At 42.8% G+C, this 27,754-nt stretch overlaps 1 protein-coding gene across 2 annotated transcripts in view; it reads right to left on the bottom strand.

Moving 5' to 3' along the window:
- Positions 1-27,754, bottom strand: part of AATK (apoptosis associated tyrosine kinase) — a 293,143-nt gene that overhangs the window by 71,824 nt on the left and 193,565 nt on the right. The window contains exons 7-10 of one of the 2 annotated variants that reach the window (XM_068110486.2): positions 23,287-23,420; positions 13,392-13,464; positions 5,603-5,724; positions 2,303-2,452 (exon numbers count right to left, since the gene is read on the bottom strand). In XM_068110486.2, coding sequence (XP_067966587.2) covers positions 2,303-2,452; positions 5,603-5,724; positions 13,392-13,464; positions 23,287-23,420 — 479 coding nt within the window. The remainder of the gene's footprint in view (positions 1-2,302; positions 2,453-5,602; positions 5,725-13,391; positions 13,465-23,286; positions 23,421-27,754) is intronic. The other variant, XM_078774271.1, reaches the window with a different exon arrangement.

Here is a 27,754-nt window from a genome sequence, read left to right as displayed (position 1 = left end):
TCCAAAGCGAACGGCTTGCGGAGTTTGGTAAAGAAATCGCCATAGCTCGGTAACTACTTGTCCGATTAATATGAAACCTTGAAAAGGCACATCCTCGGGTCCCCAGCAATATACCTGGCAAGTTTCAAGTATATCGGACCGGTAGTTGTCGAGAAACAGCGGTCGCATACACACAGACACACACACAGACATGCACACAGAGATTACTGGAATTATAGATAGATATATAAATATATTATATGAAAATAAATGGGATATGAATATATGCTTGTGTGTTTATGTATGTATATCTCTATATTTGTATATGCACGTGCACCCTAACTGTAACGCAAACGGTCACTTCCGTTGAACTTGGGGCTGGTGAGTGAACTTTGGCGTGGCTCTTCCTTCTGTATGCATTTTCTACACACGTCACACATCTCACACACATATCACCATACATACTTGACTGATATACATGCCTGCTGTTTTTGTAGACTCAGAAGAAGACCTTTGTTGGTCGAAAGCTTGTCGACAATTAAAGATCGACGTCCTGAAGCTACGTCCGCGTCTTATTTAATCTAACGATTATTTATTCAATACAAATGAGACGCCCTGCTCGTACTTTGGAGTTTTCTACTATTTCTTACAGTTATATATATATATAAATATATATATATATATATATATATATATATATATATATATATATATATATATATATATATATATATATATATTGTTACGTTTGTGGGGGATAGGCAATGAAATACCTTTGGCCAGGTAGGATTGTATAGGTAGTGCTCTCCGACTGTCGTGAAGAAGAATAAACCTGTAACTTACGTCAGCTCCATGTGTTCGGATTAAGTGTGATGTGTGGCCATATGGAGGGTGGCTCTTGTGCTATGTAGCTTAGGGGTTAAGGGGAAATCCCCTGCATGTAAATGACCTCTGTGAATTTTCCTTAGTTCCTTATGACACTACACGACACACACTACCAGCCAAGTGATCGGCGCATAATTATAAACATTAAATAAAGTAACTGGAACCAGGACAATCAAGTACCACTGATGCCGCCAGCCGAGTCATTGCAACACCAAGCAAGCAGGGCCGTGAGGCCCCGCCCCGAAAGGTGATGATTGGTCAGGATGATAGAGCAATGAGATGGACTCTTTGATTGGAGCACACACGGACGTCATCGGATGACATTCGAGACCGGGGAACAAAAAGGCTGAGGAAGGCCATTTTCTTTATCTTGCGCTGGGTACTCATTGTGTGCGGTAGCATTTCGGGCTCGCTCTTGGCGGTGGCATTCACGCGCACTCTGTTCCTGGCTACGTGGAGGAGCGGACGCATTCTTTCCCTGATTCATTGGTGCTGATGTTGTGGCGGCTGTGTGCGCCTGAGAGACCTCGTGGCTTTGTGGAGCAATTTTGGAACGGGGGCCCGGGGCAAGAAGATGGAACGAGGGCCTGTTCACTTTGCATCGGCGTGGCAGTGAACGCAGCTTTCCTGCGCCAAAGTGAACGCGCCAAAGCGTGTTTTCCCGCGCAGAGACGCGGGGCCTGTGACGACCCTGGACGGTCAAGGAGACCAGAGCTGAGTACCCACTAGCATTCATTACACACACACATTTATTATTTTTCATTTTGTCATCCCCTTGTGCTGTTTTACGAGTCCTTGTGGGGGCGCCCCAATTTAGGAATCAGTTTTACCATGCATTTCTGTTCCCTGGCATTATTTTTATTAAATCCTTTATGTGTTGAACTTTAATTCCTTGTCCTGTCTCGTTTATTTGTTAGTGGTTCGGTAACCCCGTGCCGCGTCTGACCGTGCAGGTAAGCGCTTGCTGCCCTCCACCCCCGCGCGTATTAACACCGCCATAGGTTGACTGAACGCCTTGGAGGTAAGCTTGACCGGTCATTCGTCCGAGGCCGGTCTTTATCGGCACGGACACGACAATATATATATATACTCAGACTCGACTACATTTGGCAAAATATGGATTCAAGCTGGCATAAGCAAGATCATTGATTTGATGCCTCCTCAGATTCGCCACATGACACGAAGTGAGGGGACATGGTATCAGATACTAATATACATAGTCCATTTGTGTCACCCAGTGTTAAAATAAGATTTGTTTACAATGAGGGGCGTTCATTTTATTTTATTATGGCACTATATTATTTGTAAGAAAAAAAAGTTATTTGTGTTCCCAAATCTTCACACATTCATTGTATCTTGTTGGTGGAGCTTTTTGGAATCTCCACATAACTTTAGTAGGAGTTGTGGGACTGAGCAACGATCTAGTTTAGATACGCACCAGCGATCAGAGTGTGGCAGGTCAAGGCGGGGCTTGGGAAGCCGCACCTGCTGCTCTTTGATTACATAGGCAAGGACCTCTCGGTCGGAGAGGTGTCGGTACGGCTGGATTCCCAACTCCAGAAGCTCCCACAATGTCACTCCGAGAGACCTGCACACAGCAGAAATAAATTTCAATCGTTTACTTCTCCCTGGGCTGTCTCTCAGACGATTGACTCAATGAAGAGTACACTTCCATTCGTAGGATACAATTAAATGAAACAAAAGTTAAACTCTAAATTCTGAGAATTAATTGTTCTGATAGTCATCAATTTTTTCTACCTGCATTTCGATATGAACAAAATTGCACCAAAAGGTAACAACTTCAGCATCAGTGAATTTCCCATGATATTTTGTGGAAGCGTGAGCCATACATGTTTTGTTCATTTATTTAGTGTGTCCAAATTATAAGGTGACTATGGTAACATTTAAATATAAAAGGAGCTGAGCATGCCTCTGTGTGAGTTCCACCCATTGGAGAGTTCGCCTGACTGCACCCACAATTTCTGACGACGGCCGACAATTTAGGAATCCCTTAGAATGACCCTTTAGAACCATTTAGAATTACCCATTAGAATTTACCGTTTGGAACCCTTTATAACTCTTTAGAACCCTTTAGCATTGACCGTTTAGAATCTTTTAGAACCCTTTAGAATTACCCGTTAGAATTACCCTTTAGTACCATTTAGAAACCTTTAGCATTTACCCTTTGGAACCCTTTCGCATTTACCCTGAAGAACCATTTAGAATTGGCCTTTCTCTCAAGCAGCGCTTTTACTGTGGAGGTTACGTAGATTTACTATTATATCCGACTATTTTCTCAATTGTGGTAGGTTTCTGTGAAGTTGGTGGAATGATAGCATGATAGGGGAGCAGAAATCGTTAACTATTCCGCTGTTTTAATGTGGAAATGCCCGTTTGCTTTTTTGAGTTGGAGGAGGGTGAGGGTAAGGATACAACAATTTTGGAAGGGGTCGAGGTTGAGGACTTTCAGTGAGGGGCGGGGGGTAGAGGCTGGAGGGGGGGGGTGGGGGGTGGGGGGGGTTGAAGGCTTTAGTGTGGTGGGAGGGGATTGATGCCTTAGGGTTGGGAGGGGAAGGGTGAGGACTTGGGGGGTTGGGTGTGGGAGAGAGAGAGAGCAAAGGTGGGACAGAGTTGGGATGTGAAGGTAGAGGCTTTTTTGTTGAGTTGTCAGAATTGCATGTGTGAGTTTACCCACAGTAAAAGTGTAATTGTGTGTGCGTGTGTGTGTCTGTGTGTGTGTGTGTGTGTGTGTGTGTGTGTGTGTGTGTGTGTGTGTGTGTGTGTGTGTGTGTGTGTGTGTCAGTGTTGGTGGTGGGGGAGGGAGGGGGGAAGGGAGTTTGAGTGAGGCAATCAATGTGCTTGTATCCTCGTAAAACAACTGAATGTGGACTATTGTTTCCAATGTAGATTGAAGATTGAAAGTGATTTCATGTAGTTGACAATAAAGAGTTCCTTTGTAACATTGGTATTTTAAAATAACCCAGGTTTCCTTCCAAGGAACTTCAACAAAGGAGGAGGCTATTTGGTCCATAAAAGCCTGCACTATGGTTGTTTACCTGGTTTACCTGTCTATCCTTTGCAAATGCTCAGCGTTAAGCAAGAAAGTAGCACAGACAATTTTTTTAAATCTATGGTATGACTAGGCCTGAGCTCAAACCACTGACATTTCAGACACAGAGCGGATGCTTTAAGTCTAACCATTGCACCACCAAGTCCAGTTTCCACATTCTTTACACTTCCCACAGGATTAAAGTGGGGAGGGGGTGGGAAATCGGACTACTACTACTACTACTACTACTACTACGACTACTACTACTACTACTGCTACGACTACTACTACGACTACTACTACTACTAATCTGTATACCCTGCTAAGGTGAGTAGCGACCCCCTTAGGGGTTGACACTTCAGCACGTGATCGTTCTCTTTGGACAGGGGAACACGAGATTATGGTCGTAATTTTTGGAATTTTTTTGGCAATGGTGCCGGTGATTACACACTTGTTCGCAAGGAACACCATGAGATATTTAACGTCCGCCAACTAATACCAGCAGACAGGACTCCCAGTTTAACGTCCGCCAACTAATACCAGCAGACAGGACTCCCAGTTTAACGTCCGCCAACTAATACCAGCAGACAGGACTCCCAGTTTAACGTCCATCCAACGGACGGCACACACATTGATGAATCGCCCTCCCTGTGAACCATTAGGATAACAGTTTCTATCTAGGTCTGGATTCAAACCCAGACTACACAGCTTGGAGTCGAATGTGCGAACCTCTGGGCCATCCGGCGAGTCCCGAATCACACCCAAGGCTTCAATAACACTCGCAAATTGATATGACGGGGACAAAATGATAACCTTCATGTGCTGCTTCACATACATTTAAGACAATTATCATCATCAAAAGGCCATTCGTCCTTCTCCAACTTGGATTTTCAGTGAGAAATCTGTCTCGTCCCTTATTGTCTGTGGAGCACATTTGTGAACTAATCTATAGAATAATACCGTAAGGACTCGACTTTGTTATCCCTTTTACGCCGCACCCAGTGACCCGATGCCCACGGCACTCATGGATTTACGATCTACGAACCGCGCTCTTTGTTTATCACGTACAGCCATACTCGAAAAATCGGAATTAGCCGACGTTGGGGCCCAAAAGCATCCGATTAACTGCCGATACGACGCCATCTTACGACGCCATCGTATTGGCGTCTGCTGGGCGAAGGTGAAGCGAGCCGTCCGCTGATTGGACAGTCGAGTGGTGTGAACATGGGTGGTGTGAACCAAATGGTCTTTTTATTCCCTTGAACATTTTAAATTAGGATATATAAGGAAACGTCTTTATCGTCATTTTAATAAAGTTAAATGGAGTGACGTTGCGATACTCGGGGTGCGTTGCATAAATCCTCGTAACTCAGAGAGGTGTAGCAGGTGGCGAGACGTAAGGAAGCTTAAAGATAACGAGGTGAAAACAGACGAACGATATGTCAATCTCTTTCTACACAGAACGGAAATAAAAGTATGACAGCGGGAAGGCATGGCCTGAACACTTCGAGCAGAGAGGACTGATTGGACTTAACTTCAAGAGAAAAAATTGGAGCTTAACGGAAGAAGAAGATCCCATGAGCGCTCCCCTATGCCATCCATAATGGTACACTCTATCCATACACCACATCCTCCCTTCCGTGGATGTTCCACGGGTTTCGGCTAGTATAAAGTAATCGTGGTATTCACCAGAGGTTGCTAGCACGAGATTGTCCCGCAAGCACAATGTTCCCATGGACATCATCCAGGAGCTCAGGTGCAATCCAGCGCAAAGGGATGCTCAGCTTCTCAGCAGTCATGTAGTAATCCTCCTGGTCAGACAAGCAAGTGACAAAGGGAGTGGAAGAAATGATATGTAGCTAGGAAAGCAGATAAAGGGGCAAAAGATAAAGAGTAGGAAAGCATTAAAAGGCAGAAGGAAATACAAAAATTGCAGACAAAAATAACTACATGGTAAGCAAATAAAGTTATCACGGGAAATAAGATTATTTCATGACGTTATCAATTATATTTGAAGGAGACATACAAGACTGGAATAATGTAAAGAAGGCTGTGGAGTAAGGGAAGCTTGGGGTGAGTAATATGATGAGTGGTTAGGTTAGAACATGATGTTCAAATTAATGTTTGGGTGTAGATGTTTGCGACGAGAGCTACTTGGGTGTAGGTTGTCGCAACGACAGCTATCTGGGTGTAGATGGTCGTGACGACAGCTATCTGGGTGTAGATGGTCGTGACGACAGCTATCTGGGTGTAGATGGTCACGGCGAGAGCTATCTGGGTGTAGATGGTCACGATGAGAGCTATCTGGGTGTAGATAGTCACGGCGACAGCTATCTGAGTGTAGGTGGTCACGATTACAGCTATCTGGGTGTAGATGGTCACGATTACAGCTATCTGGGTGTAGATTGTCGCGACCACAGCTATCTGGGTGTACTTGGTCGTGACGGCAGCTATCTGGGTGTAGATGGTTACGACGACAGCTATCTGGGTGTAGTTGGTTGTGACGGAAGCTATCTGGATGTAGATGGTCATGACGACAGCTATCTGGATGTAGATGATCGCGACGGCAGCTATCTGGGTGTAGATGGTCACGACGACAGCTATCTGAGTGTAGATGGTCACGACGACAGCTATCTGGGTGTAGTTGGTCGTGACGGCAGCTATCTGGGTGTAGATGGTCACGATTACAGCTATCTGGGTGGAGATTGTTGTGACGACAGCTATCTGGATGTAGATGGTCACGACGACAGCAATCTTGGTGTAGTTGGTCGTGACGGCAGCTATCTGGGTGTAGATGGTCACGATTACAGCTATCTGGGTGTAGATTGTCGTGACGACAGCTATTTGGGTGTAGATGGTTACGACGACAGCTATCTGGATGTAGATGATCGCGACGGCAGCTATCTGGATGTAGATGGTCGCGACGACAGCGATCTGGGTGTAGATCGTCACGATGACAGCTATCTGGGTGTAGATGGTCACGATGATAGCTATCTGGGTGTAGATGGTCACAATGACAGCTATCTGGGTGTAGATTGTCACGATGACAGCTATCTGGGTGTAGATGGTCACGACGACAGCTATCTGGGTGTAGATGGTCACAATGACAGCTATCTGGGTGTAGATGGTCACAATGACAGCTATCTGGGTGTAGATGGTCACGATGACGGCTATCTGGGTGTAGATGGTCACGACGACAGCTATCTGGATGTAGATGATCGCGACGGCAGCTATCTGGGTGTAGATGGTCACGACGACAGCTATCTGGGTGTAAATGGTCACGACGACAGCTATCTGGGTGTAGATGGTCATGACGACAGCTATCTGAGTGTAGATGGTCACGATGACAGCTATCTGGGTGTAGTTGGTCGTGACGGCAGCTATCTGGGTGTAGATGATCACGATTACAGCTATATGGGTGTACATGGTCACGACTACAGCTATCTGGGTGTAGATGATCGTGACGGCAGCTATTTGGATGTAAATTGTCGTGACAACAGCTATCTGGGTGTAGATGGTCGCGACGGCAACTATCTGAGTGTAGATGGTCGCAACGACAGTTATCTGGGTGTAGATCGTCATGATGACAGCTATTTGGATTTAAATGGTTGCGACGACAGCTATCTGGGAGTAGATGGTCGCGACGGCAGCTATCTGAGTGTAGATGGTCGCAACGACAGTTATCTGGGTGTAGATGGTCGTGACTGCAGCTATCTGGGTGTAGATGGTCACGACGACAGCTATCTGTGTGTACATGGTCACGGCAACAGCTATCTGGGTGTAGATGGTCACGTTGACAGCTATCTAGGTGTAGATGGTCATGGCGACAGCAATCTGGGTGTCGATGGTCACGACGACAGCTATCTGGGTGTAGGTGGTCGCGACGACAGTTATCTGGGTGTAGATGGTCACAATGACAGCTATTTGGATGTAAATGGTCGCGACGACAGCTATCTGGGTGTAGGTGGTCACGACGGCAGCTATCTGAGTGTAGATGGTCGCAACGACAGTTATCTGGGTGTAGATGGTCGTGACTGCCGCTATCTGGGTGTAGATGGTCACGGCGACAGCTATCTGGGTGTAGATGGTCACGATGACAGCTATCTGGGTGTAGATGGTCGTGACTGCCGCTATCTGGGTGTAGATGGTCACGACGACAGCTATCTGGGTGTAGATGGTCACGACGACAGCTATCTGTGTGTACATGGTCACGGCGACGGCTATCTGGGTGTAGATGGTCACGATGAGAGCTATCTGGGTGTAGATAGTCACGGCGACAGCTATCTGAGTGTAGGTGGTCACGGCGACAGCTATCTGGGTGTAGATGGTCACGATGACAGCTATCTGGGTGTACATGGTCACGGCGACAGCTATCTGGGTGTAGATGGTCGTAACTGCCGCTATCTGGGTGTAGATGGTCACGACGACAGCTATCTGTGTGTACATGGTCACGGCGACAGCTATCTGGGTGTAGATGGTCACGACGACAGCTATCTGGGTGTAGATGATCACGATTACAGCTATATGGTTGTACATGGTCACGACTACAGCTATCTGGGTGTAGATGATCGCGACGGCAGCTATCTGGGTGTAGATGGTCACGACGACAGCTATCTGTGTGTACATGGTCACGGCGACAGCTATCTGGGTGTAGATGGTCACGACGACAGCTATCTGGGTGTAGATGGTCACGACGACAGTTATCTGTGTGTACATGGTCACGGCGACAGCTATCTGGGTGTAGATGGTCACGACGACAGCTATCTGGGTGTAGATAGTCACGGCTGCAGCTATCTGAGTGTAGGTGGTCACGGCGACAGCTATCTGGGTGTAGATGGTCACGATGACAGCTATCTGGGTGTAGATGGTCGCGACGACAGCTATCTGGGTGTCGATGGTCACGACGACGTGTGTACATGGTCACGGCGACAGCTATCTGGGTGTAGATGGTCACGATGACAGCTATCTGGGTGTAGATGGCTCGGTTAATTCTGTATACAGGTGGATGTCTGAGTGTAAGAGTGCATGTCTGCAAATGAAATTTATTGTGTAAAATGTACAACGTTTCATATAAGTTTTGTTAAGGTTCGTAATGTACTTTTTAATGCCATGCCACAGACTTTGTGATATTGGTGATGAACTACCTACCCCATATATACATCTACAATATAGAAACATAATATAGTTAGATTTAAAGTTTATTTTGGGCACATGTTAAGGAATCTATTTAACATGATTATATCTAATTGCACTCGATTATGCAAAACATTTTGACAAGCAAATGCCGAGCTCATTGCTTTTTCACACATGTTAAGTAAATGTCCTTACCAGATTACACAGTCTATTCTCCTTCTATACTCTTCGGAAGGGGTGCGGTCTAATGGTACCAGGTTTCTGCCCTACCATGACCATGATACTCCTCTACTACCCTCTGTCCTCAGCCAACTCTCTCCACCCTCCAACCACCCCTACCTTACTGATATCCTTCCTCATAAAATCCTCCCATTTCAACCATGGTCTACCTCTTTTCCTCCTACCTTGTTCCCTCAACCTATCCGCTGTCTTTGCCATTGTCTCTTCCCACATCCGCACCAAATGTCCAGCCCATTTCAGCCGGCATTTCACCAATCTCCCCATCAAGCTCGTCTGCACACCAATCTCCTTCCTCAGTTCATCCATCCTCCTTCTATCGACCTTCTTCACTCCCACAATCCTCCTGACCCAGTTATTCTGGCAAACGTGCAGCCTCTGTTGTTGCTCCCTGTCAATGCCAATCCTTCCGTGATCATAAAGGTAGGCCGGCATCACACAAGTCACCCAAATCCTTCCCTTCAAATTTCCTTGACATCTTTCTGTCTGCCATTACACCCTCCACCCTCCTCCACGCATTCGTACCCACCTGAGTCCTCTTCCGCACCTCAACCTCTGACTTATCATCCCTGGTCACTGTTCCTCCCAGATACTCAAACCTATTTCCTTGTCTGATCTCCTTCCCCGCTAACCTGATATTCATTTATTTTCTCTGCTGCCCGAACCACATCACTTCTGTCTTCTTCTTGCTCATTTTCAGCCCCATGTTTCTCAAATGCCTCCTTCCACTCCCCCAGTACTTCCTGCATCTACGGTATACTCTCCACCACATCAGGCAGATACAAGATTATGAGGCTAAAACGACCATCATATGTGTGTGTATATTGTTGCGGATATGAGAACTGTATATATTTTTTATTGTGTGAATTGTTATTATTGTTTATTCTGCGCCCCCCTGCCTCCGGAGCTGTGTAAAGGTGAAAGGGCATCCCATAATTAGTCCACAAGCATACACGTCAGCCAAATAATAGAATACCCCTGTTTGATAGTTATCTCTTATTCTGTGTTTTAGGGTAAGGCTGTGTCTCCCATTAATTGAAGTACTCCATTGCACCAGTGAAAGAGAATAGATCCCCTTTCATTCCCATCCCCAAAATCTCCATTCCTTTTACATCCCCTCTCGTGATTGCCGAGCCTCGATTGCCCATATTACCTCCCCTCCAAAACCACCATTGAACATGTGCTCGGCTCGGGGAAGAAAGGCGTGCCCGCCCGTCGTCATCAAGGGCGGAGCGAGAGGGTCGCGTGACCAACCAGGGCCGAGGTGAGCACACCGATGGGCGTGTCCTGAAGGCCGGCGGCTTGATCGCTGGAGGCGCTATAAAAGGCGCGCACGCAAGAAGCAAGTGAGTTGGTCGTCAGTGGAGGGTCAGTGGTTGCGTTGGTTGCGTTGAGTTGTCGGTGGTGAGGAGACACCAGGGCCAAGAGAGAGAAGGTTCAAGGTCAATCACCAGCAGTTGCGCCAGAGACGGCAGACGCGCCCTGAGGTGAGCCAGAGAAGCAGCTTTGGCTCCACAAGCAGCGTTGACTCCACCAGGCAGCTTCAACCCGTTACCCCGCGGGGACCAGATAGCGGTGGCATCGGTGGCCGTCGAGGTCCAGCCGACGTCCCGTGCGGGATCAAGCCCGAACCATCTGCCCCAGCTGAACCTTCCCATTCCTCCTTCCAGCATTCATTCCTTTCCTCCACCCTTCTTGTGTACGTGAGTTTGTTCTGTGTGTCTTGTCCCTGGGTATTAATTAAGCTTGTATAAGTTAATAATTGCACTGTGTCTCTGATTCTTCTGTATATTATTTTATTATCTTTCCTTCTCCTTGGTTACTTTGAGCATGTAAATAGTAGGAATAAATTTAGTAGTATTTCCAACCTTTTTGTCTTCTTCTTCTTCTTCTTCTTCTTCACATCCGTGTCGCCTTTGTCTTTTCCCTATTGAATAGCTGCGGTGCGATCCGGCCAACGTTTGGGTGAAATCGGGTTCTAATCGGGGAGTAACTGTTCGGTCGCGGAGCCTTCGCTCGGCAAAGTAACATCTAAACCGCGATCAGTAACAATATATATATATCCGGGTGCCTTATATTACTTGTCTATCATTTTCGTAATGCTATTTGTTTTTTACCATATATTTCTCCAGTTGTCCCACGGTGACAAGATTGTTCCCACATGGTCTTAATCAACACAGCCTTAATATAAATTGCCCTTATAACCCTAATCAAGGATTGGTGATTTATTCTGTTTAATCACTTCTACCCTTTGGAATTGTTTGTTGTAACTTAATGATAGCACAAATTGGCCTTATTCTGTCAAAGGATGGCGAATGATGATGCACATACATTAGGCTGGCAGAATAGTATGGAAATATGTGCACTCGTGTTTGAGTTGTCTCGCCTGGGTTCAAATATTGGCTCAGGTATAAACTGTCACCCGAGTCTGCCCAAACTGGTATTTGGTGAATGCTAAAGATCCTATAGTGTATTTTGTGAAGTGGAGGTGAGCCTTGATACATTTCTTATTACTTGATACTTGAATTGATTCTAGTGTTGATACGTTTTATACTTGAATTGATTTTAGCCTTGATACGTCTCTTGATACTTGAATTGATTCTAGCCTTGATACATTTATTAATACTTGATAAATTGAATTGATTCTAGCCTTGATACATTTATTAATACTTGATAATTGAATTGATTCTAGCCTTGATACATTTCTTATACTTGATACTTGAATTGATTCTAGCCTTGATACATTTCTTATACTTGATACTTGAATCTATCGTTGAGACGTTTCTTGATACTTGAATTGATTCTAGCCTTGATACGTTTCTTGATACTTGAATTGATTCTAGCCTTGATACGTTTATTGATACCTGAATTGATTCTAGCCTTGCTACATTTATTGATACCTGAATTGATTCTAGCCTTGATACGTTTCTTCATACCTGAATTGATTCTAGCCTTGATACATTTCTTATACTTGATACTTGAATCTATCGTTGAGACGTTTCTTGATACCTGAATTGATTCTAGCCTTGATACGTTTCTTTATACTTTAATTGATTCTAGCCTTGATACGTTTATTGATACCTGAATTGATTCTAGCCTTGATACGTTTCTTTATACTTTAATTGATTCTAGCCTTGATACGTTTCTTTATACTTTAATTGATTCTCGCCTTGATACATTTTTTCATACCTGAATTGATTCTAGCCTTGATACATTTCTTATACTTGATACTTGAATCTATCGTTGAGATGTTTCTTGATACCTGAATTGATTCTAGCCTTGATACGTTTCTTGATACCTGAATTGATTCTAGCCTTGATACGTTTATTGATACCTGAATTGATTCTGGCCTTGATACGTTTCTTTATACTTTAATTGATTCTCGCCTTGATACATTTTTTCATACCTGAATTGATTCTAGCCTTGATACATTTCTTATACTTGATACTTGAATCTATCGTTGAGATGTTTCTTGATACTTGAATTGATTCTAGCCTTGATACGTTTCTTTATACTTTAATTGATTCTGGCCTTGATACGTTTATTGATACCTGAATTGATTCTAGCCTTGATACGTTTCGTAATACTTTAATTGATTTTAGCCTTGATACTTGAATTAATTCTAGCATTGATACGTTTCTCGACTTGTGAACACTCCATAGATCTGTCAACAGTATAAGCCTCCATTATTATGATATTACATCTATTAATTATTTATTTCATGCTTTCTCCCCACTGCAAGTTCTACCAACTGCTGCCATAACTTGACGACATTTGAACGATGAGTTAGGATGAAACAGCAGGTATAACATCTACTAAAAATAATGGCGACTCCAACAATAGAGTCTGATCTGATTCTCCAGTAAATCAAAAAGAAACATTGCAAGTGAATTACCACTGAGCTAATCATACAATCCTGAAAACAATGGTTGAAAACAGTGGCACATAAACATCATCTGTTATAAAATCAATGCACATTGTTGGAAAATAAGCCATCCGTTTTCTTTTTTCAATGAATATGTTATGGTAACATGCCATGCAATTTGGAAGTTGAATAAGCAGATGAGAATATCACTTTTCAAGGCAGACAAATGATGGAAATACTAACTCGAGATGGAGACCCAAATGGAAACATTGCACATGCAGCACCAGGTAACCAGCAAGAGGTACCCAAAGAGAACCTGCGAGACACACCATTGTACATCAAAGTACCTGTTCCCACCTTATACTTGCTGGTCGCTGTCCCATAGTCGCCGATCTTAACCGTGAGATCGGATGTTAGTTGGCAATTCCTTAGTGCCAAATCACTGGTGTTAAGGATAGAGGCAGCGAGGAAGGAAAGAGAGCAGAAGCGCAGGATGTTAAAATGCAAAAGAGAGCAGCGGTCCTTATTGTCAGGAAGGAGGAAAAAGTGGCGAGATTAAGGAAAGACGCGCTTGTGTTTATATGCGTCGTTATCTCGATATTGATGTGAATAAATCATGCACGAGGAGCGCAAGACAGAACATTGCTGATACACACAAAAAAAACAAGGCTTCAGCCTATTTGGTATTGAATCATTTGACTTCTGACGAGGCTCAAATGATGTACACAGTGATTCATCACACAGATTAACCAAGAAAGTGGTAAATACACACACACACACACACACACACACACACACACACACACACACACACACACACACACACACACACACACACACACACACACACACAGACTTTATAATTGAATCTCGAACTTTCATCTCTAGTTTGATCCTATATGACATTATATTCATTCACATTCATGGCACCATGGTGTTGAACACGCTGGTTGTGAGGTCAATTGCAAGGGATGCGTCATTATCAGCTTGATAGTTTGGGAGGAAAACCAACACATTTTTGTTTGCAAGCGCTTTGTTGAAAAAAGATCTGCTTTTCAAGAGCCCTAAACAATGTGTGGAAGCAATGTCTATTATCACTCATGTACAGTCTGTGTTTAGATTGAGTGGATTGTGATAAACATGTGGTGTGAACCAATCAATAAATGAGTTAGTGTTGCTCACATAATGCATATGATGAAGATTATTATACGCGTAGTGGGAGACGGGATTTTGCAATCGCTTCTGTGTCTGTCTGTCTGTCTGTCTGTCTCTGTCTGTCCAGGCCATAACTTTTTTTCCATTTGACCTTTTGTCATAAAATTTTTAACAAACATATATTTTGAGAATATGGAGAAAATAATAAAACTGGGTCAAAACGTGAAAGGGCAAAGTCATAGTGACTACAAATAGCCGTCATTAGCCCTGCCTCAGCACGTCAAGCACATGACGCCCCATTTTTTTTATATCGCTTCTGTGTCTCTTTATTTATTTACCATACTCTCCAGTGTGTCTGTCCAAGCAATAACATTTTTACCAATTGAACTTTTGTCATCAAATCTTCAACAAACCTTTGTTATCTATATATATAAAGTAGAGTTGGCCTCTGTGTCTGTATCCTGATCTATCTATGATCTCTAAGATCTCGAGAACCCGTGGACGGATTTGCGAGCGGAAAGTACTGTTCGACTCGGGATGGTCCCAGGAATGTCACGGAGACATAAACATTAAAAAAATTTCGGGTTTTAAAATTAGCGTATTATTAGCACTAGCAGAAGAGAGAGGGATTCGAAGGGAGGGAGCGCAGCGCTTCTAGCGCTTCTGACTACAGCACACCTTAAAATTAAAAAAACTTCGGGTTTTAAAATTAGTGTGTTACGCGTAATTAGCGCTAGCAGAAGAGGGAGGGAATCTAAGGGAGGGAGCGCAGTGCTCCCTCCAGCGCTTCTGTTAGCGTAATTAGCGTATTTCGGAACGTTAATTTTTCAACTTCATTATTCGGAATCAGTACGTCCCAGAGAACCTTCGTAACGTTAATTTTTCAACTTCATCCGATTGACATGGGACCAACGGCATGTGACAAAGAGTGAAACATACAGGCTACATTTATTTGACGACAATGAGTTCCGACTTCCGACCTCGGTGGGATGACAGGCTGAGTCAACCCCCCTGGTGTGAAGGGGGAGGAGGAGGGGAGGGGGAAGAGAAGGGGAGGGGAACGAGGGGGAAGGGGATGGGAGGGGGGAGGGGGAGGGGGAAGGGGGAGGGGGAGGGGGAAGGGGGGAGGGGAGGGGGGGGAGGGGAAAGGGGGGGGAGGGGGAGGGGAGGGGCCCTTCTTCCCCTGGGCACCCCCGCACCCTTCCCTCCCCCCTTCCCCTCCCCCCTCCCCCCCATTCCCCCTCCCCCCCCATTCCCCTCCCCTCCTCTTCCCCCTCCCCTCCTCCTCCCCCGCTTCCCCCTCCCCCCCTCCCCCCCGTTCCCCTCCCCTCCTCTTCCCCCTCCCCTCCTCCTCCCACTCCCGTGCAAAGCCGGGTACCTCTGCTAGTGAGAATATAGAGAACACAAATTAATAAAATGTACAATTTTTTTAAACTATCGTTTTCGTCAAGTTTAATTTGAGTACAAATCCGATGTGGACGGGCTTTTAATTATGAGATGCTTTCTAGTTTAATCTGAGTTCCAGATGAGACGTCACCATGATAGTACTCCCAAAGCTTGCTGTTCCCAAAACTTGCATCTTTGCAATGAAGAACCCTGGTCTTTCTGCTCTTGCTCGGATATTTCTTAAAATCTGTGGAATCTAAAGCTCTGAACATTATTTGCACGAGCATTGGCAATTCTGCCCTCTAACAGCCATCCTGGCACGAGTGTCCAATTTAAAGCAATTTAAAGTGGTTATGGACAACACTATACAGTTTTTGTATTATAAAATGTGAAATTTACACATAGTCATCTTTTTTTAAAATCTGGGACACACTGTACACCTGAAAATTAGTTCTGGATATACAATAACCATATTTTGCACTGCTGGACCACAGTGTAAAGCTTTTGTGATTTAAAACGTCTAGTGATCAATCTATAAGTTTTCGTCACACACACACACACACACACACACACACACACACACACACACACACACACACACACACACACACACACACACACACACACACACACACACACACACACACACACACACACACACACACACACACACACACATATATATATTCACATCCGCATTAACTCCATTATATTAAGATTTCTGCAATGAGGCCGGAAAACAAGTACTGTTGCTCTCGCATCACAAACAGGTCGGCGGCTTCTATGCTTTCTCCTGCCTCTCATCAGGTGTCTCCTATCTTCCTCTGCTGTTCTAGCTGTCCAAAACTCATACAAGATACATCTGTTAAACACCCAAACCCCTGCTGGTTGAACTCCCAAAATTCAAGCTTCCCACCAACCTCCACTCTTTTTTGTTCCTCCTTTCTACCGTTTGTGGAAGTGCCTTCCAGAGTCTGCGAAAACGCATTTTCCCCTGCAGGGATTCAAATAAACGGTGTGCTCCCTTGTCATGTCATGTCATGTCATCCCCCATCCTACCTGTGATCATTTTATAGTTTTTTGGATACGTAGTCGAGGCTCGTGGAAGAGCTAGTATCAGTAAATTGAACGGATCAGTACACAACAGGACAAAAGGAAGAGTTGAGAAAGGGGGAAAACACAAACAGCAGAGTTGAAGGCCTAGATAGAGGCAGACATGAACAAAAAATGGGCGTGGGGAGAAATGAAGGGCAGGAGAGGATGTGTAGGGTGGACAAGACGGATACAGAAGGAAACTCTCAGGAGGGAAAACTGGAAATTTGGAAGGAGGAAGGATTGGGGTAAAAAAAAAGGGGGGGGAGGGGTGGAGGCGTTAATGAGGGTAGAAAAAGATCATGGTTTTGGATTGGGGATAATCTGAGATTGTGGTGAACAGCTGTCTTGAACATCTAGAGAGAAGAATGACATTGAAAATAATGTGGAAGTTGCTTCCACAGGTGGGAAAAAGAGGAACAAATGAGTGGACGTGAGCAATGATTTCTACTCCCATTTTTTATTTTTTATCCTACCCAAATCAACCTTGTGACTCGCAGGTTTCTGTGTTTTGTCCACTCCTATCCCTCCTATTTTGTTGTTTGCCTTTTCCCTTACTTTTTGTATACAACTGTTGTTACCCTCCTGCTGCATTGTCAGTTTATTGCATTTTTGACCCTCTGTCACTTCACTCTTCCATGAGCCCTGATGTTGTTTCGATGAAAAACAAATATAAAGGTTGTCCATTTGTGACATTATGACATCATACCGTACCTGTGTGCTATGCTATGTGCGCAGAATGCGTGGTGTGAATTTTGAACAAGTCATAAGTCTGTGCCGCAACGCGTGGTACGTGTGAACAAGACGGACGGTTATTCTTGGCGAGGCAGTTGTACAAAGCACTGGAGAACAAAATCACAGACACTGGAGTTATCGGCATGGCGGACTCGTCAGTCACTGTGTTTTGCTCCCAGGGCTGCTGACAGATCTTTCTCGACGATTGCTGCCCAATTCAGGCAATCGGATCAGAACAAAAAATACAACCAACAACACGACTTCCACAATTTTTAAGATTTACTTTTCAACAGTTAGTACACATATGTTGACCTATAAAGGAGGACACTGACCTCGATATCAAGCTACACAGGTTTTATGTGATTTGAAAGTTCATGATGATTAATTATTGGAGGTATTGTAACACTCTTTTTCTGTCAATACTCGTAAATGAAGGCAGAAAGAGCAAGAGGGCAAAGAGCTCCTGTCATCATGCAATATGATGTGCTGTAATGACCCGACATGCTCAGTAACACCATGTTCCTTCCACACTTCTGTAAGTTCCACTAACCGTTTTCTTTTTGAGACTCGGTCCTTGATGCACCAAACTGAGAGGTAAACGAAACGCAAAAATCCAAAAAGATTGCAATTACTAAATGTGATCATTATTGAATTCTGGCTTGGGTTTGAATCTCGGCCTCGCTATATAAACTGTCATCCTGGTGTTTTGGGCGATGCATTGATGTTTGTTAAACCGGCCGTCCTGTCTGCTAGCATTAGTCGTGGACATTAAAGATCCCACGTGTCCTTCATGAAGAGTAGACGGGCTATTGCCGGCACCCTGAACAAATACAAATTGCAAATTGCTGCTCTGACCTACTTAGTTCGCGAAAGACTTGGGGCATAAACTTTCCCCAGCCGACCCCAGGAGTTGGGAATTATTGTGGCTGTTAAATTAAATTGAATTAATTATTAATCATCGTCATTCTGAAATATTTTAATTCACTTTAACTGAAAAAAAAAAAAAAATGCAGTGTAAAGTTAAGGTTACATTTATCCTTTTTTGATCCGAGGTCCATGAATATGTTACTGTGTTTATCCGATATTGCCGTGCTTAGGAGGAGAGAGAGAAGGGAGATGGGGGGCAGACTTCACTTGAGTATCAATATTGCTCTTGAGAAATTTCTTCCATGAATGTACAGATTTCTTGGTATCTGACTTTAACAACTTTTTGTACTTTTTTGTACTTTTTAAAATGTACTCTGTAGAGAAGAGTTAAGTTGCTTTCAAATGGGTTTGGTTACTTTTCACTAACCCTCGTTTGTTATTTGATACAAGTAGGTTTTGATTGATACATTGTTGACTCAATGAAGTGAGTAATTCAACTTTTTACCTGTCATTCACTCTTTGGAAAATAATTAATTCTTGCATGGTGCAACAGGCCAGGGTTGGTTCGCCATCTGGGCACACGACACTGATTGGACATTTGTGTGCGTCTGCACTGGTGTGCAAGGGGGCGCTGGGGTGAACACGGAGGCAAAAATAACGAGCTATTGTGCCTATCTTTAATGGGGTTAAAATGAGTGTCTGAAGGAGAACCAACAGTGAGCGTGTCCTCGAACCTGATTTGAATGCTGTTCATTAGTTTTGTCTCTGGGTGGTACAGGAAGAGAGAGAGATGGCACACTTGCGCTGGACGCCACAAAGGAAGTGTATTCAACCAGGATTGCTTAGAGTTGTGCACATACACCTTCGAACTGTCTATCCTGGGTTTGAATCTCAGGCTCAGCGATGAAAGCTCTTGTGTTTCGCATGCAGGGCGAAGCATTAATGTGTGCGACCTCCATTGGAAGGACGTTTATCTGGAATACCCGGCTGCCAGGACTGCTCATTGGTGGATGTTAAATATCCCACGGTGGATTTAATGAAAAGTAGGTGAGTTATTGGCAGTGCGCTGACAAATTGCAAATTCCTGCTCTAACCGACAGGGGGCACCACATCGGTGCCACAGCCACACTCCCCGCAATGATGTCAAGCTGTAGCCGAGTGCTGCACATGAATGATCGAGTTGATGATTGTACATTTGTACTTTGTTTGTACTCTACTTAGTAATACGCTTATGTATTAGTTATTATTTATGTAGAGAGTTTAATTTAAGCCCTGTTGCTACCCACTTCCCAGGAAGACAATTTCACACATTAAATTATGCAGTTAATTAATGTTAATGTATTATGTAGTTAATTATACTGTGTGAAATACCCCTGCCCTGCCTTACAACTGCCTTAACCCTCCTCTCATTTATTCTCAAGCTCTGTCACTGTCTAATATGCTGAAAAGCTTTCCTGCATCTGCTCTATTAATGCCCTTAATTTTTTTTTACATATTTATATGAGATCTAGTGTCCCTCAGCCACTCCCAAAAGGATTACAGAAGCATACCTTCAGATCTTTTCAGCTCTGAAGTCAATCTAGTTGCTGTACAATGAACCCTTTCATGGCAGCCATCTTTCTATCAATAGGGTGACCAATTTAAACAATAATGGAGATGTTCCCTCACTAAATTCCTGTATAAAATTAGCAACTGTATAAAATTATTGTATTACTTTGTAAAAATTACTTTGATATGTATAAAATTAGATAAAATTAAATTAGATAAATTAGAAAAAATTTGATTTGATATAAAAAAATTATATAAAATTTGATATAAAATATATAAATATAAAAATTATATATAAATTATATATAATATGAATATAATAAAATATAAATATAAAATATATATATATAATATACAAATTATATAAAAATTTGATGTAAAATTTGATATAAAATATATAAATATATAAATTATATATAAATTATATATAATATGAATATAATAAAATATAAATATAAAATATATATATATAATATACAAATTATATAAAAATTTGATGTAAAATTTGATATAAAATATATAAATATAAAAATTATATATAAATTATATATAATATGAATAAAATAAAATATAAATATAAAATATATATATACAATATACAAATGATATAAAAATTTTATGTAAAATTTGATTTGATATTTGATACCTGTATAAAATTACTTTGATCCATAGCATGTGCCCCATTGAATAAAATCTAAAAGCCTGTTCGCTTTTCCTATTGCCGCCGTCTGAGCTTAAGCTCAGCAATCTACAGTACGTCGTGTTATACCATTAGTCTAGTAGGAAGACTAGGTCCCCCTGCACCCCCGGAGATATACTTCTAATCAGTGTTTCTAGATTGGAAAAAATGTGTAGAAAATGACTAGCTATGGCCCCAAGCTGAAAAAATGTCCCACATACCATTTTTATGCAAATTACTGCTGCAAATTTTATGCAAAATTATGCAAATTTTATGCAAATTTTTGATGAGGAGTAGAGTTGAGGGGTCTTTGAGGGCTTCATCGAGGTGCTCTCGGTTGCAAGACTGGGTCATTCTGAGAAGCACAGCAGGGTCAGAGATCATGATGTTCTCCTCCTCAGTGAATCTCTCCATCAACAGCCTCTCCATTGCCTCACACACTGTTTTGAGGCAAAAGAGGGACTTTGCGTAGGCCTTTCCACTGAGAACACCTTTGAGAGATCCACTTGTTACTAGTTGTGCCTCAAAGAGAATCTCTGCATATCCAGAACCACGCATCTTGTGTCCAGTGAGCATCCCGATGTAGTTCATGGATGTGTGGAAGGGTCCAATCGTTACTACATGACTAGCAAATTCATTTGGCCAGCGCCAGATGATGGGAAGGGCTTTCATGCAGACACCCAGATCAAATGTATTCAGGACCCATCTCTGACCCACCTCAGCAGTTGCTGCCTCGGAACGCTTCAATAGCTCACGAACAACTGCGTTGTCTGTGATCGGTCTGTGCCTGGTGCCTGCATGGCATGGCAATGGCCTGCAGCCTGTGCCTGGGCTAGGGGGTTTCACCTCTGCAACTGGTTCTCCCCCACCCAGCAAATCAACAGTCGACTACTGCACGCCTATCCACCAACCGATCACAGACAACGCAGTTGTTCGTGAGCTACTGAAGCGTTCCGAGGCAGCAACTGCTGAGGTGGGTCAGAGATGGGTCCTGAATACATTTGATCTGGGTGTCTGCATGAAAGCCCTTCCCATCATCTGGCGCTGGCCAAATGAATTTGCTAGTCATGTAGTAACGATTGGACCCTTCCACACATCCATGAACTACATCGGGATGCTCACTGGACACAAGATGCGTGGTTCTGGATATGCAGAGATTCTCTTTGAGGCACAACTAGTAACAAGTGGATCTCTCAAAGGTGTTCTCAGTGGAAAGGCCTACGCAAAGTCCCTCTTTTGCCTCAAAACAGTGTGTGAGGCAATGGAGAGGCTGTTGATGGAGAGATTCACTGAGGAGGAGAACATCATGATCTCTGACCCTGCTGTGCTTCTCAGAATGACCCAGTCTTGCAACCGAGAGCACCTCGATGAAGCCCTCAAAGACCCCTCAACTCTACTCCTCATCAAAAATTTGCATAAAATTTGCATAATTTTGCATAAAATTTGCAGCAGTAATTTGCATAAAAATGGTATGTGGGACATTTTTTCAGCTTGGGGCCATAGCTAGTCATTTTCTACACATTTTTTCCAATCTAGAAACACTGATTAGAAGTATATCTCCGGGGGGTGCAGGGGGACCTAGTCTTCCTACTAGACTACATTGCACAATGGTGAAAGTGTCATGTCATTCAGTGCACATCATTTTCCCTTCAAACAATATTTGCAGTGATCCAAGTAATGCTCATGGTGTGGCTTGTACATAAATCACATGCAGGACAAAGACTTTTGGTTACATCAGTGTACTTTAGATGAATTACAATATTTGTAGGAAGAAGATAAATTAGAATGTATATGGGATTTGATAGCACACCATGAGCTAGCTATATGTTCGCTTGGAAACACCAAAGAGGTCAAACTGAGTGAAAGTTAGAACTCTTTTATGAATTCACATTTTTGGAGTAATTGTAAGACTCCATTAGTGTTCCTTTACCTAACTTGAAATCATTCTCTTGTGAAGCCAATGAAATGTGACAAAACTGAAACTGGTCTGGTGATAAACTGAAACGTGGTACAGAGCTGGTACTAAGTTCACTTGAAAAAGGAATACTTCTTTTTCACCAGTTTTTGAAACATGCAAGTTGTCCTAAAGGATCACTAATGGTGCGTATGTCACCAGCTGCTTGAGCTGCCCTGCCAGTAACAAAATCACTGATGCTGGAGCTTTAAGTGTCCACTCGTCAGCATCAGGATATTGTTTCCGGAAAGGAGCACAAATTGGCTCTACCTGCATATCATGATCTTCCATAAGAGTTAGTAGCTGGTCCCCAGTTGGACTTGTATCCCTCTCGAGCTGACCCGCATAGTTGGGAATAGGGCGGCCTTGTGACTTCTTGCCTTGCTTTGGAGTTGCATATCATAGTAGAAGTTGGGATACAATAATTTCCTGCTTGCTTCTTCAACAATGGCTGGCCTACGGCATTAGATTGAGACAGCCCTAAACTAGACTAGTTCAGAATAAAATCCAAAATGCTCTAGATTTTAGAATGGAGCAGCAATCTCTTGATATACCATATATATATATATATATATAGTAGATATAAAATGCGATAGTTTAACGCTACATTCTCGAAAAAAAACAACAATGTAAAAGACAGCAAACACACATTGAGAGTCATTACTTAGATAAAGGTGATGGATTCAATGCAAGACCAACAGATAGAAGGCAGGAAGTTCTACCTGTGAATGTACCCATGCCGATGCATGTGAGTGAGACCAGCCGATATCTCGTGTGCCATTCTCATTAGCTGTTCGATATCAAGAAGGCCACCAGGCACTCCTGCTTGACCTCGAATGTAGCCCTTCACATCACCCTGCCAGCACCAGGTAGGGTACATTCAAACTTAAATAGTGAGTATATTGGGCGAAAGGGAAGAAGGAAGACTTTCTTTTTTAATCGCTCATTCCTCAAGGACAGTTTATGTGACAAAGAAATCCCCGTGAACTTAATTGCGACTTAAAGAAACCTAATTCACAGGATAATAAACGACGTTTTGAATTTGAAGATGAAAGACTTCTTTCTCACTTAATCGGGCTAATTGCGCATCCCTCTATTTTTATACTCATTTCCTTCTTCAAACTAACAAAAGACTCACAAGAGATAAAGATATTTGGAAGAAACTCTGGAACCTTCATTCATGGGGTAAGAGATGGAACAATGGAAGAACCATCAACAGCAATGTTATCAGCATGGTCAAGGAAAGATCTTTTCTACAGTAAGCACATTAATATGTTGGAACCCATCTGTGGATGCACGAGAAATGACAATGCAGACCCATCGGCCGATGGGTCTGCGCCATCTGCGGATGTGTTGTTCACCTTGAAGGAATGTGTTGACAGAATGGTGCTCTTCAATCAGGTACACAGTCATTGGAATTACATGTGGTAGGAATTTAACAGAGATGATTTTTAACACAAACAATACAATACGTTAAACAGAATTTACGGATACAATACGGATACAATTACGGATACAATTACGGATACAATTACGGATACAATTTAAGGAACACGGATACAATACGTTAAACAGAATTTACGGATACAATACGGATACAATTACGGATACAATTACGGATACAATTTAAGGAACACGGATACAATACGTTAAACAGAATTTAACAGAGATGAATTATGATGCATACACATTCCTTCAAGGTGAACAACACATCCGCAGATGGCGCAGACCCATCGGCCGATGGGACCGATCCACAGATGGGTTCCAACAAATACTTTGTTGCTCAACAATGAGTTCGACTTTTGTGCTTTTAAACTGCAATAAAATGCACACCAAGTGAGAATGTATGTATTTTAAATTGGATGGCAGCAGTTGTGCGGCATAGCTTTTGGTCACTCCTTGAGAACACACATGCAAGTTTTGTTGCTGTGTGCATTAGTGAGTGTTCCCTTTCAACGTGTGCCTTATCGTGCCCCTCGGCTGTTGTGGGAGATCCTGTGTTTGTGTGCGGCCAAAGCTTGCGTTTCCTTCAAGGTGCAGAAATAGCATTTGTTTCTCTTGCCGCAGCAGCTGAGAAGGCCATATTTTTAGCCACTCCATGGAGGTTTGTGCCTGGGCTTCTCAAAGCATGCCTGCATGACATGGAACGTCTGATGAGAAATCGGTTCTACTTTGCTTTATAATTGGCTGAAGATAAACGTGCAAAGGCAGTAGATAGAGTAACAGACATCTATTTGCCTCTTGGTGACGGGGCCTTTCATGTTGTCCATTTATGTTGACTAACTAGGATTGAACAATGAGACAATGTACGTTGCTTTGGGTGTCATTTTTGGAATATGAAGCACCTTAACTTCCCCGTCATCAAAGGAAAGGAGAAAATGAAGCATCATTCTTCAATATCCCGAAAAACACTTGAAATAATAAATGTCACTTTATAAACAAAAACAGAATTCACAAGAATGGCACTCAGTCGAGAGCACACCTCCACCTGGTTGGCCATATCAATCAATGGTGAAGAATCACTTAAAATATTCTACCGGTTGGATCCGGATCTGGATCTTCACCAAAATCTAATCGATTCTTCCTTGTCAGACACACAATCTGTCCAACAAGTTTCGTCCAAATCCATCCATAACTTTTTCAGATATCCTGCTATGTATCGTTTTTGGCCCTATCTCCCAATGGTGAAGAATCACTTAAAATATTCGACGAGCTGGATCCGGATCTGGATCTTCACCAAAATCTAATCGATTCTTCTTTGTCAGACACACAATCTGTCCAACAAGTTTCGTCCAAATCCATCCATAACCTTTTCAGATATCCCGCTATGTATAGTTTTTGGCCCTATCTCCCAATGGTGAAGAATCACTTAAAATATTCGACGAGCTGGATCCGGATCTGGATCTTCACCAAAATCTAATCGATTCTTCCTTGTCAGACACACAATCTGTCCAACAAGTTTCGTCCAAATCCATCCATAACTTTTTCAGATATCCCGCTATGTATCGTTTTTGGCCCTATCTCCCAATGGTGAAGAATCACTTAAAATATTCGACGAGCTGGATCCGGATCTGGATCTTCACCAAAATCTAATCGATTCTTCCTTGTCAGACACACAATCTGTCCAACAAGTTTCGTCCAAATCCATCCATAACTTTTTCAGATATCCCGCTATGTATCGTTTTTGGCCCTATCTCCCAATGGTGAAGAATCACTTAAAATATTCGACGAGCTGGATCCGGATCTGGATCTTCACCAAAATCTAATCGATTCTTCCTTGTCAGACACACAATCTGTCCAACAAGTTTCGTCCAAATCCATCCATAACTTTTTCAGATATCCTGCTATGTATCGTTTTTGGCCCTATCTCCCAATGGTGAAGAATCACTTAAAATATTCTACCAGTTGGATCCGGATCTGGATCTTCACCAAAATCTAATCGATTCTTCCTTGTCAGACACACAATCTGTCCAACAAGTTTCGTCCAAATCCATCCATAACTTTTTCAGATATCCTGCTATGTATCGTTTTTGGCCCTATCTCCCAATGGTGAAGAATCACTTAAAATATTCTACCAGTTGGATCCGGATCTTCACCAAAATCTAATCGATTCTTCCTTGTCACACACACAATCTGTCCAACAAGTTTCGTTCAAATCCATCCATAACTTTTTCAGATATCCTGCTATGTATCGTTTTTGGCCCTACCTCCCAATGGTGAAGAATCACTTAAAATATTCTACCAGTTGGATCCGGACTGGATCTTCACCAAAATCTAATCGATTCTTCCTTGTCAGACACACAATCTGTCCAACAAGTTTCGTCCAAATCCATCCATAACTTTTTCAGATATCCCACTATGTATCGTTTTTGGCCCTATCTCCCAATGGTGAAGAATCACTTAAAATATTCGACGAGCTGGATCCGGATCTGGATCTTCACGAAAATCTAATCGATTCTTCCTTGTCAGACACACAATCTGTCCAACAAGTTTCGTCCAAATCCATCCATAACTTTTTCAGATATCCTGCTATGTATCGTTTTTGGCCCTATCTCCCAATGGTGAAGAATCACTTAAAATATTCTACCAGTTGGATCCGGATCTGGATCTTCACCAAAATCTAATCGAATCTTCCTTGTCACACACACAATCTGTCCAACAAGTTTCGTTCAAATCCATCCATAACTTTTTCAGATATCCTGCTATGTATCGTTTTTGGCCCTACCTCCCAATGGTGAAGAATCACTTAAAATATTCTACCAGTTGGATCCGGATCTGGATCTTCACCAAAATCTAATCGATTCTTCCTTGTCAGACACACAATCTGTCCAACAAGTTTCGTCCAAATCCATCCATAACCTTTTCAGATATCCCGCTATGTGATGTTTTTGGCCCTATCTCCCAATGGTGAAGAATCACTTAAAATATTCAACGAGCTGGATCCGGATCTGGATCTTCACCAAAATCTAATCGATTCTTCCTTGTCAGACACACAATCTGTCCAACAAGTTTCGTCCAAATCCATCCATAACTTTTTCAGATATCCTGCTATGTATCGTTTTTGGCACCATCTCCCAATGGTGAAGAATCAGTTAATAAATTCTAGTAGCCGGATCCGAATCCAGATCTTCACCAAAATCTAATCGATTCTTCCTTGTCAGACACACAATCTGTCCAACAAGTTTCGTTCAAATCCATCCATAACTTTTTCAGATATCCCGCTATGTATCGTTTTTGGCCCTATCTCCCAATGGTGAAGAATCACTTAAAATATTCGACGAGCTGGATCCGGATCTGGATCTTCACCAAAATCTAATCGATTCTTCCTTGTCAGACACACAATCTGTCCAACATGTTTCGTCCAAATCCATCCATAACTTTTTCAGATATCCCGCTATGTATCGTTTTTGGCCCTATCTCCCAATGGTGAAGAATCACTTAAAATATTCGACGAGCTGGATCCGGATCTGGATCTTCACCAAAATCTAATCGATTCTTCCTTGTCAGACACACACTCTGTCCAACAAGTTTCGTCCAAATCCATCCATAACTTTTTCAGATATCCTGCTATGTATCGTTTTTGGCCCTATCTCCCAATGGTGAAGAATCACTTAAAATATTCTACCAGTTGGATCCGGATCTGGATCTTCACCAAAATCTAATCGATTCTTCCTTGTCACACACACAATC

Source organism: Myxine glutinosa, chromosome 3 (genome assembly GCF_964187855.1).
Source record: "Myxine glutinosa chromosome 3, kmMyxGlut1.1, whole genome shotgun sequence".
Lineage (NCBI taxonomy): Eukaryota > Metazoa > Chordata > Myxini > Myxiniformes > Myxinidae > Myxine > Myxine glutinosa.
Note: the sequence above shows the minus strand (reverse complement) of the source record. Positions and strands in the feature narration are given on the sequence as shown.